General features: G+C 43.5%; 2 protein-coding genes across 4 annotated transcripts in view; one reads left to right on the top strand and one right to left on the bottom strand.

Moving 5' to 3' along the window:
- The first annotated feature begins 49 nt into the window (after positions 1-49).
- Positions 50-1208, top strand: NDUFB2 (NADH:ubiquinone oxidoreductase subunit B2). 2 transcript variants are annotated; one of them, XM_088164676.1, is made up of 4 exons: positions 50-195; positions 287-431; positions 508-592; positions 968-1208. In XM_088164676.1, exons 1-3 carry the CDS (start codon positions 122-124, stop codon positions 580-582), a joined length of 294 nt encoding a protein of 97 aa, XP_088020802.1. In that variant the 5' UTR covers positions 50-121; the 3' UTR covers positions 583-592; positions 968-1208. The 2 variants fall into 2 exon arrangements, with proteins under 2 accessions (XP_088020802.1, XP_014725458.1); XM_014869972.2 differs by having other exon boundaries at positions 51-195; positions 1130-1208.
- Positions 1209-1746: 538 nt separating this feature from the next.
- BRAF (B-Raf proto-oncogene, serine/threonine kinase) overlaps positions 1747-11738 on the bottom strand; it is an 84578-nt gene continuing 74586 nt past the window's right edge. For both annotated transcript variants that reach the window (XM_088164674.1, XM_014869946.2), the window contains one exon: positions 1747-10483. In XM_088164674.1, the coding sequence (XP_088020800.1) occupies positions 10461-10483 (23 nt within the window). In that variant the 3' untranslated portion in view covers positions 1747-10460. The remainder of the gene's footprint in view (positions 10484-11738) is intronic.

Below are 11738 nucleotides of genomic sequence, written 5' to 3'. Positions count from 1 at the left end.
TCAGTGCCCCGGGTCCCCTCCCTCTCCCGGCTCTCTCGGTGCTGTCCCCGCCCCGGAAGGCGGCGGCGGCTCCAATCGGCGGGGCCGTTGCTGGGCGGTGCGGGTGACATTGGGCACAGCCATGGTGGTGGCGGCGCTGGGCCGGGCGGCGGGGCGGCTGCTGCGGGCCGGGGCCGCCGTGCCCGGGCGGCGGTGGTGAGCGGGGCGGGCCGGGTAGCGGGGCGGGCCGGGAGCGGGGCTGAGGCCGGCGGGGCCCGGAGTGAGGCGGGGCCGTGCTGTGTTGCAGCGCGGGCGGCGGGGTGCACATCCCACCGCGGTACCGGCAGTTCCCGGAGCTGACGCGGGCGCAGGTGATTCGAAGCGAGTTGCTCAGCGGCTTCATGTGGTTCTGGATCCTCTGGCAGTTCTGGCACAACTCGGACATGGTGCTGGTGAGGCTGGCGCGGCGGCCGGGGGCGGGGGGCTCGGGCCGGGCCCCGGCCGGGCTCTGACGAGCCTCTCTCGCAGGGACACTTCCCGTATCCCGACGCTTCGGCCTGGACGGACGAGGAGCTCGGCATCCCTCCGGACGATGAGGAATAGCAGCACACCGGTACGGCCCCCATCGCCCCTCCCCGGCTGGTCCCGCTGCAGGGCCCCGCTCCCCGCAGGTGTGTGGGCAGTGCCCAGGGGAATGCACGCTGCCCGAGCTCCGCAGGAGGTGCAGGAGGCAGGGCCCGCACTGCTCACTGCCTTCACACACGCGTCTCGGGTGCCTGAGAGCAGGGAGCCCGGTTTTGGCAATAGAAACCTGCACCGTAACAACCGAGTTTGTTATGAGTTGTAAGTTACCTGGTAACAGTTCTAAATTATTTTCTTCATGCTGTTTTGTAAAACCAGCATGATCTAACTTCGAAGACAGGCTCTGTTTCTAGAGAAATCTGTCCAGATATCCCCTTAAACGTTTGCGGGTTTTGTTTGTTTTCAGTTCTTTGATTACGGAGTCTTTTTCAAGCTGTTGCGTCACACATCACAGCTCTAAACCAAAATTTTCAACTAAAGGCAGTATTGAAGAGGTCCTTCTTGTGCTCTGCATGGTGGAAAAAGGATAAGGGAAAAGGTTCTCAGGTTTTTCTTCTGTTACTTTCAGGTTCCTGGAACTAATTGAGGCCCCTGGAACCAAATCTTTGGCTCCTGGGTCCTTATGTCAATAAAACTGTAAAATCTAAGCTGAATTGTATTTTTTTCTATTTTAAGCAGAATTTTTGGAAAATGACCATGATAGCTTTAAAGTTGTGGTACTTGAGTACACATGAGCTTCTGTAATGCCTGCTTGCTAGAGAATGTGTTTGCTCCAAGAAATAAGGTCCATAAGTGCACAGCAGGTAACAGTCTTATCAACAGAGGCTCTGCCAAATAACCAATGAAGAGGTGAGGGGAAATTGCCATAAGAAGCAGGAGAATTTACCCAGAAGTGCCAGGCTTTTCCCAGGATGAGGGAGAATTCCCCTCGGGTATATCAAAGTTCAGAACAGTAAAGGTAAAAATGTCTTAGGGCTCAGCACAGCAGGCAGGGAGGCAGTGATCCAGCTTAAGGAAGATGAGGAGAGGGGGATTACACTACCCTTGATTTTATTTTTTGCCTTCTCCTTCCATTCCAGAGTTATACCCCTAAAGTAACTTTTTCACTCCCCTTAACCACCTGAGTTGCACGTCTCCAACTTCATGGAGAAGAGTCATGCATGACACAATAAACAACCACCTTCAGACTTTTCCATGCAGTCAATCTTTATTATAGCAGTATTCTCATATTCACATCAAGTACATAGAACTTTTTGCCTTTCATATAATACAGAGTTCTTTAAATAACTTTACACTGAAATAGTTTTCTTCAATCTGAATTCAGCTATCAAATTTTAATATGTTTTAAGTCTCCATGCTCTCTAACCAAACTGGACAATATTTCCCATTGTACAAATTTACATGAGAAAAACTCCAAAGTACAAATGAAGGGACAACAAAAGTAAAGGGAAAAGGAACGAACAAGAAAAATAAGTTGTATTGGCAATTACAGGGAAACTGGAGAAGGAACGAAGGGGAGTTGCCATGACCTACATAACAGGAAACCAAAAATAAACATTTTGTTATGAATTAAAAAATAAATACAAGTTTCAAAACAATTACTCCATTGTAGATTTTAAAAAGCAGCTATGGAAATCTACTAACACAATGGGTTGGTTTTTTTTTTTTTAAGTAACCAGACTGGACCTTCTATTTTGCAGTCATAAGCCCCTTGCAAACCTCTGGTGGTCAAAAAAAAAAAAAAAAAAAAGAACACATCTGAAAGGAATGTGTTAGCACAGAGTTTAAAGTGGTGGGACATACATTTCATTGCACTAAGGAACAAACAAACAAGAAATCAAATCTGTATATAAATTTCCCTTTCCTCTCCTTACTACATACTTTGCCTCTCATAAACAAGCCTCTGTATTATGAGGTAATGCCATTGTCTTGACTACATATAAAAATAATAAAGTTTAAAGGATATAGATCTGGGTATCTATAAACTTTAAACAAGCCAGTCCTCTCTTACTCCCCCAGAGGGTCCAACCAGTGAGTGCTACCCCTTCTGTCACTGCTCCATGCATCGTGCTCTCCTGGGAAGCTCAGGAGATCTGTGCCCCTTTCCTAATCTAGGAAAAGCAGCCTGTGCTCAAGTAAGAAAGAGAGACAGTGCAAGTAATGCACAACAGGTTACACACACCAACACCTGCTCCTGCAAAACAAGGCAGAGTCACAGAAGGCAACAGTGGCCAGCCTGCACATGTGTTGGGGCAGGGAAAAGGGATCCCATTAGGCAGCTGATGGCTGATTCCTTTTGCAATTGCTCAAGAATAATGTCACTGCCCAGCCCGGGGAGAGCCTTCACTACACCCTGCTGAGGTGGGGAGGAGGGTTACACCTGGACAATGGAGGGCCAGGAGGAGCTCTGCACTTGGAGTCAGGATGACCACAGAGCAGACGGGCTGGCTCGTGCATCCCAGGCAGTGGCAGACCCTGCTCCAGAGGCACAGGGCTGAACTGAATCCCAAGATTTCAAGGGTGGAGAAGAAACAGGGGACAGGACTTGCCCCTATCCCAAAAATGAGATCAGCAATGTTAATTTGGGTTGCCAACACAGGCAAGTTGGCCACTGTCAGGTTTCTGTCAGTTGAGAAGTGTGGAGAAGGGGAGGAAGGGGAGGCAGGTAGGACACAAGGCTCATGAAAGAATGATGTGCTTTTTTTTGGTTGATTTTTTTTGTGGTTTTTTTTTTTCCTAAAGGTTCACAGCTTTGAATAAAAAAGCACATTTATTGCACTTACACTTTATTTTAGACAGAGTTAATTTAAATTATGCCCTCACAACCCCCCACCATCCCCAAGTAACCCAACACCCAAGTTTGGTCCATTTTTCCCCCTAGGCCCAACATCCATGCCCAGATGATGGGCTTCATTTCTTCTCCTAATGTTCCACTGAACTCTCAGACACAGATGGATTTTTCTCTTCAACAAGTGTGAACACACAAATGCAACACAGAATGACATTTATCGAAACAAAACCTGACCATTTTCCAAACCCAAATAAACAACAAAAAAAACCCATTTATTTTTGCGGTTTACTTACTCAAAAGTAAGTATCACACAAGGCTTATTCTAAAGTACAGCTGCTGCAAACATGACAAACTAGACAAAATGACCAGACAGGCTACTGTTGGCTCTTGAGGAGGCTGGGTGAGCTAAACACACTGCTGCTGGATGCTATGAAGCAAATACTAGGTAGTTTAGAAGTTCCTAAACAAATAAAAGACAAAACAATCCCAAAACCAAAACACCTCCCCCCCACCAAAAAAAAAAAAAAAAAAAAAAAAGAGACGAAACAACTATCACATGTACTTTTAGTGCAGAATTTGGGGTAGGTAGAAGGATTCCAGATAGTTCCTGGAACGTAAGTAAAACATTTTTACACTTCGTTTTCTAAATAGAACAAACCCAAATTGAAATTGGTCTAATATTTCATATGAACTGTGTATTTAGACATAACTTCATAAGTTACAATTATGCCAAAAGTTCTGCCCCAAGGAAGGAAAGGAAAAGATCTGAAAAAGCACTAATATCCAAACCCATTATTTTGTCCTTCATGGACAAATAGGTTAAATATGACACTGATATGTAGGTACTGCCAGAAGTCTACGTAACCAGCCTGAAATTTGAACAAATCAAGTTCACACCTACTGGCTGTCCCTCAGCTGACAAGACACCTACTATCTCCCACAGATAATGTGCAACAACAGGATGTGATCACTGAACAGAACTGCAAGAGGCCCAGGGGAAAAGTGAGGAAACCTGCTGACATTCCAGAAACAAAACTTACTGCATTTTCTGGGACAAGGAACTAATTGTATGGTCTGATACACGTGAACCTTGATTACATAAGTGCTAGCCATCAGTTTCTCCCCATCTAGCTCTCGTTCTTCATCTACCATCTCATTCCAAGATGCTATGAGAGTAACTTGGGGCCACTTTGGAGCTTCCTTTAACAAGATCCTTGGAAGGAGAGGAGGGCTTACTTGTTTTTAAGTTAAATGAACCTGTTGATAGAGCAGATTTCAAGCAGCAGGTTTACTGTAACTGAATTCAGTATCCTTTAATTCTTAGCTTTGAAATGCTAATAGGTATTCTGGGGAATGCTCTCTGCCCTCCTTGCTCCTTTACAGCAGCTGACCAACTCCAAACTACCTACAGGGATAGCTATATACAAAACTACTGCAGCAGATGTAAACCAAAGACACTGCTCTACTTACAAAGCACCTGGTTTACATTCTGTTGTACTTCTTAAGGTTGAAAAGGCACATGATCATTTGGCAAACTACAAAAACTGTTTTGGGGGTTCCCTATGTAAACCGTTGAACGGAGGGTCTTGGTAGCTCTCTCTTCTAAACAAAAGAGAGAAGTTAATTTTCATATGAATTCATTCTTGGTGTAGTCTGTATTCTGCAGCTTTTAAAGCTTCCACAGGTTCACAGTTACTGCTATCATGGTGCTGACTTAGTAGCTTCTGTGTTAGCATCCTTGAAACTTAAAAGCAAACTTTTTCATTTTAACAACCTGGCTCTGCTCTTCGATAGTTTATTAGGTAACTATCATAGAATATGCTGAGTTGGAAGGGACCCACAAAGGTCATCGAAGTCCAGCTCCTGGCCCTGCACAGGACACCCCAAGAATAAAACCTCACCTTGTGTGCCTGAGAACATTGTCCAAATGCTTCTTGAGCTCTGTCAGGCTTAGTGCTGTGACCACTGCCCTGGGAAGCCTGTTCCAGTGTGTGACCACCCCCGGATGAAGAACCTTTTTCTGACATTCAACCTAAACATCTCCTGATACAACTTCAGGCCATTCCCTCGGGCCCTGTCACTGTCACGACAGAGCACAGATCAGTGTCTGCCCCATCTCTTCTCCTGAGGAAGCTGTAACTACAACGAGGTCTCCCCTCAGTCTCCTCCAGGCTGAGCACACCAGGAGACCTCAGTTGCTCCTCATACAGCTTCCCCTCCACACTCTTCACCATCCTCACGGCCTCCTCTGGACACTCTGTAACAGTTTATCACTAATAGTTTTTCTTACACTGTGGCACCCAAAACTGGCCCCAGCACTCGAGGTGAGGTCACTGCAGTGCAATGCAGAGCAGGACAATCCCTCTCTGGCCTGGTTAGTGATGCTGTGCCTGATGCACCCCAGGACAGGGATGTCCCTCCTGGCTGCCAGGGCACTGCTGGCTCATGTTTAACTTGCCATGGGCTAGGATCCTCAGGTCTGTTTGTGCTCTCCAGCCTTTCGCCCCCATGTTTATACAACACAACCAGGGTTACCCACTCCAGGTGCAGAATCCAGCACTTGCCCTGGCTAAACTTCACATGGTGGGTATGAAGTTTGTATGAAATAATGAAGCAGTAAAGAAAGGTGTTTCAAATGCATGCTAAAACAAACACCAAGTGCAAATGCACAGTTACAAGGCAGCAGTAAACTAAATTTGTTTCATAAGCTTCTACGTAAAATGCACCACAGAAAACCAGAACACTCAGCACCTTCAGAGTGATGCCCTAAGAGCCCACTCATGCAGCTGCTTTTTAACTTGAATGTACCTAGAAGTTTTCCCTGTCCCACTGTGCTCCTGGTGGTACATTTTATCAACAGAGAACACCTTGTTGTGCAGTACACAAGTACTATGAAAAGTTTGTGCTACACATGCTGCACTCACAGTCAAGAAGGAAATGAAATCTAGAGGCTGCAAAAGTGTGAAATGTCTACATGCTTCTTCCCTAAATTTAGTCCCTCCAGATATCAAAGCTTCAATTTGTATTTGTTTGTGAGGTGTCTGGGGTCTGGCTTCCCTCAACCTTCTGTAAAATGCTGGATGCATTTACACCATCAGGCAAACATAGAAGTAAAACTATTTATGTCTGATCTTCAGGGTACTTTTCCCCCCAGTTTGGGCATTTATGGAAAGACATGATATTTATCAACAATTAGAATTTCACTCATTTTACATCACAAAGGCCAAATTCTGCCTCTAACGAGCACAAACTAATCCAAGTGATGCTAAGACACCATGGTAAAATGGCAGTATTTGTTCTCAAACATTCTGCATCATCATCAGTTGCTAGAGCATTCAAGTACAAGAAAAGATGATTTTGGGTATGCATAAAAAGCAGAAGTGGATTAATTTAATGACCTGCATGAGTTTAGCAAAAAAAAAAAAAATTTAAAAAAAGACTGGGCTAACTGTATCTGGGGCTATGTAGGACTCAACTAACAGAGAAATTACTTTCAATGTGACCTGGCCTCTACATTCCTGCCATTTGGTTTGAGCTCCACCACAGTGTTGCAGTTCTGGCAAATATGCCAGGGGAAACAATCAGAGGGAACAGGAAGGTGTAACAGGAAACAGACCTACAGACCTCTGTTACCTGTATGGAAAAGGAAAGGCAGAGGGGAAGATTTGTGCCTGGTTGATAAAGACATGAACAACTGGGCCTGGATCCTGGTACTTTTGCAAACGATTATGAAATACAAGATACTACTAAAAGAAGCAGCATGACTCTCTAGGTATTGGTCCCAACGTGTGCACATGAAGTATGTGCTCACATTTCCATACCATGGCATGTGCCTGTGGTTGGGACACCACAAAGAAGCTTAAGGAATTTGGGGTAACATTGCATGAATGTATTGGTCATTTCAGTTTATTTCCTTCATCCCATTGCTACAGAGAGCACTCGTTTCTCATCTATTCTTGTTTCCCCACTCACTAAACATCTACAGGGCATCTTTAAGACTGGTTCTGATGGCATGCAAGACAACCAGAACAACTCCTGTAAGGAAAAGATAAAACCAAAAATAATCCCAATTATTTACAAACCACATTTCTTCCAAAGTTTTGCATGAGCATTACCTGGGAACTCTTACAGACAAACACACATTACTACAGCTATTTGGAAGGAAACAAACAAGAAAACCAGTAGAAATGCATCCTGAAAGGACTTCTCTAAACAGCAGCCAAACAACTTGCACATTCCTCAGGGAAAAAAAATAAAACCAGAAACAAAAAAGAAAAACAAAACTACAAACAAACAAACAAACCCCAATAAAAAAACCCCCAGAGATCATGTGTTACTTATAAAGTGCTTTGCATGGACAAGGATAGCAATTTTCCTTGTGCTTTTCCTATGGGCTCAAGAAGCATATTGTAGACTACTGGGTAATGAATCTTCACCAAAGTAAGTTCATTTTAAGCAAAGACAGAAAGAATGAAGTTCCTAACAGAGAATCTTCGGCCAGCATGACTTTGTGGAAGGAAATGAGAGCTTTTAACAAGCTCTGTGAAACAAATGAGTGTTGAACCACCTGTCCATACTTGCTCTGTTAACAGCTTCTTTTGAGAGAACCTTGACCTCAGTATCCCTGACATGCACAAATGGGGCCACAGCCCATGAAGGGACTGGAGCCAAGCACAGGCTGAAAGGAGCAGCAGTGACTCCTTGCCCCTCTGGGAGCCTGGATCTCGTACATGCTCTCCCCTGCCTGCTGCCACCACAGCCCCAGGCTCCCTGCACCTCTCAGGTACTGGCCTCAGATGATCATCAGGGAGAACTTCGACTGCACCATCTGCACACCACTGCTCTGCATCAGCTTCTCCACACTGGAAAGTGGCTATTGCTACTTTTAAAATTCCTGCCAATCTCACTAAGGAAAAAACCTTACAGCATCTGAAGACCCACAGCAGACAAGAAAAAAAATTGTGCTTTTTTTTTTTCCTTCGTTTTTAAAATGTGTCCTGTACACAAAATCAATTCTGTTCATGTACCAACATGAATCATTTCATTCTTGTAGTGACTATTAAGTCATTCACTATTGCTATCTTGCTAATGTTTGTGGAATTAATATGAATACACAGTATTTCAGTTTTAATTCCCACTTCAGATCAGTCCAGTCCCTATAGTCCCAGTAAATATTTACTGACAAACGTAACAGACTACCAGCAACACTGCAAAATTCCAGGCTATTAAAAGCAACTTCTACTTCCCATGTGCTTTTCTCCCTTCATCTGGGAGCAACCTTCTGCAGACAGGAGCAGTCCAACTTTCCCTAGGGAGGGAAGGACAGCACCCTCACTCAGTACATCCACATTTAGAATGGACAGCACATTCACACACATTTAACTCCTTCATTTATTTGTCATGATTTTGTTAAGCACTCCCACCTTCTCCCACCAAGAACCTCCCTGCTAAAGGGGGGGTCGGTTCTCCTGCCTCACCTGGAGTGGTACAGGGCTGATACAAATCAAATTCTGGAAACTTCTGTCTGAGCTTGAGTTTCTTTCCAGTGTGGTCTGCCTTGCCTCTGTACAAATAATTTACACATAATACCACATACCAGAGAACTCTGCAAGCAGATCACATCACGAGATATTCTGCTAGAGGTAAATGATGTGCAGAACTTGATGAGTTGTTTTCCCTGACTGGGAAACAAAAAAAGCTACTAATCATTTGAAAACCAGGACTGGAGGACAGGAAAACAAAGCACTCTAATGGAAATACCGCCACCTTCATCCCAGTTTGCAAAGTGTACAGAAGGGAAAGACAAACAGAGGGGAAGAAATGACAGGGAGGAAAGCAATGAGAGGAGGAGTAGTCAGCGTGGATCCAGCAAGTACCGTTTTGTTTTGATCTAACAACTTGCCATTAGGACAAGATGCTCCACATTTACACACACACTTATCAGAGGACGTTTAGTTAACAGGATAAAAGTCCTTTAAAAAAAGCTCTTGAAAGTACCAAAACATAATTGTTTGGAATGTCTAATTCTAGGGGGGGATTGTATTTGTATTCAATTCAACCTGAGAACTTTTTTCCTCATTTATGAAAGCATTACATATTGGTAAGGTACCTGGCATTAACCTGCACCCTCATTTAAAATAAAACTTTTAAAGTAGGTACATACACCATTCATAGTCTGTATCAGGATTTCTACAGACTTTAGATGCTGCAGTAGCATCTTTGATAAATACATTGTATCATATGATACAAAAAAAATAAAAGAGAGGACAATCTCGCTACATTTTTTTTTAAACTTCAGTTTGTTGCTGGACCAACAAAAGAAGGATTGACCTAATCCTTCAAAAAGATGTTGTATATGCACACACCAAGAAAATACTGGAAAAGGAAGAAGGTTAAGGATGGTGGTTGTTGTTTGTTCTTTTTAAGTGGTAAAGTAAATCTGAAAAAAAGGTGTGGCAGCATCCCCTTTTCCTTCAGATGAACCTCTCTGCTTTCAGAATAACACATCCAGCTCCCACTGCCCCCCACGTTTAATTTTAAAGGAATAAACCCCAGCAATACAGACAGCTTGAGGTGTCTGACGCTGCAATACAGTGAAAAGGGGATACTGCGTTGCCCATAAGTACACCAGGAAAAAGGAAGGATCAGAATGGAGAATGACTGATTGAAATGAGCACTCATCAGACGTTCAGCCTCTGATGGTTACGCTGTTAGAGGGAGGAAGCCGGCTGGCAGACCATCCAAAGCAAATCTCCTTAATTGCAGCAGCAGCAGCTCCATCCCCCAGCACCACAGGCACACCACGAGCGCCCTCTCCTCTCTCCTGGGAATGATGCCAACGGCACAGGCAGCCACTGCAGGTCTCCAAATGCACGTGGTGGTTTGTGTTGAAGGAGAAACACTGGCAGCAGAGGATTCTGGTTCCCAAAAAGGTACTTTTTTTCCCATTGTGTTGGACTGGTGGTTCCATTCTGCTCCACTTTTTGAGCTTATGGATATCTTTTCTAGATTACTTTAGGTTTCGTGGAGCAGAATGGAGTTTTGATGTTAAGAAACTGTAGGAACACAAGACTTAAATAACAGAGTGGGTGCTGCCATGGTGCTGTGGCTACTTGAACGCTGCAAATTCTCCTGTAGAGGGAGGACAAGAGCTTGGTTTAAAAAGGTGATTTCAGTTACTAGACTAGTTGAACATCAGGCTGAATATAAAAGATGTTAAAAAATGCAAACTGTTAAAATTAAAGCACAAGAGAATACACAGTGAGAGAACATTGAATACAGACCCAGCATATTTAACCAACAAAGGAATTCTTGAAAGCAAGCCGTACCCATTCTTCCCAAGAAGGTGAAAGTTCAAGCAAAGTTTAATTCATCATGCATTTGAAAATTAAATGTGTCAGCTTAATTTTACTTTAAATTCCTTATTGCACATATGTCCTCCTGAGAAGCACCAGTTTCAATAAATGCATCCAACTGCAAAACAGTTCTGTTCTGTTTTAAATAATAACAAGGAACTATATGAGACATCCATTACCCTTTAAAGACTATATACAGTAAAGTGCCTGAATAGAAAACCAGTGTTACAGAGTGCTAGGATTTGGTTTAGAGATCAACACAGCAACCCACTGACAGAAATGTAAGAACGGAGAGATTGTCTACTTAATCCCAGACCAGAAACTAAGCCTCACTAACAGGATGCATTACAAATAAAGCAACTCCATGCTTCCTTCAGAATTACAAATAAAGAATAATTATATGCAGAGTTTTCACATGTGATGATATCCTGAAATCCTACATAATTTATTTAGTGTCACCATGCTGTGAGACAGACTTGTAGTCCCACTTCTGAGGGGATGCAACTATGGTACAGAGTAAAATTGCTGCCCAAATTCTTTCAGGAGTTTGAGTGAAGACTGAATAGAAGCTGAGTCTAAGATATTAATCCTCTTAATCCTATACTTTAGCAGAAAAAAAATTCCCTGCCACCCACAAAAAAAAAAAAGTATTCCAGAGGATTTTTAGTGAGGGATGTCCAACTAAGCATAATCAAAAGGATTCAGGAGAAAGAGAAAAAAAACACACATGTAACTTCCTCATGTTGGGTTTCATACACATTTTCGGTTAGTTTATGCCACTTTCTTGACAGCACTTCTCAGAGCTCTCCTAATACTGAAAGAGTGATAAGCAGGCACAAGAGAGCCTTTGTTCTGTTCAACAGAAGTGTTTTGAATGCCATAACATTCAAACAACTGCTCCCTATCTGGTGTCCTTCCATCTTTTACAGAGTGTCTGTATTGCTGGCTTTGTTTTTTCCTCAAGATTCTTATTCTGAACACTAGAAACAAAACAGAAACAGCCATGCAAACAGAATTCTAGGCTTATAGCT

Source organism: Sturnus vulgaris, chromosome 5 (genome assembly GCF_052056855.1).
Source record: "Sturnus vulgaris isolate bStuVul1 chromosome 5, bStuVul1.hap1, whole genome shotgun sequence".
NCBI lineage: Eukaryota > Metazoa > Chordata > Aves > Passeriformes > Sturnidae > Sturnus > Sturnus vulgaris.
The sequence above is the reverse complement of the archived record's forward strand: the minus strand, read 5'-3'. Positions and strand labels throughout refer to the sequence as shown.

What these genes read in the sequence shown, in the direction of transcription:
- NDUFB2 (XM_088164676.1), top strand. Translation starts at nt 122, where the DNA reads ATGGTGGTGGCGGCGCTGGGCCGGGCGGCGGGGCGGCTGCTGCGGGCC. An exon ending in GCCGTGCCCGGGCGGCGGTG is followed by an intron (nt 196 to 286) that starts GTGAGCGGGGCG and finishes GCTGTGTTGCAG; the next exon opens with CGCGGGCGGCGGGGTGCACA. An exon ending in ACAACTCGGACATGGTGCTG is followed by an intron (nt 432 to 507) that starts GTGAGGCTGGCG and finishes CCTCTCTCGCAG; the next exon opens with GGACACTTCCCGTATCCCGA.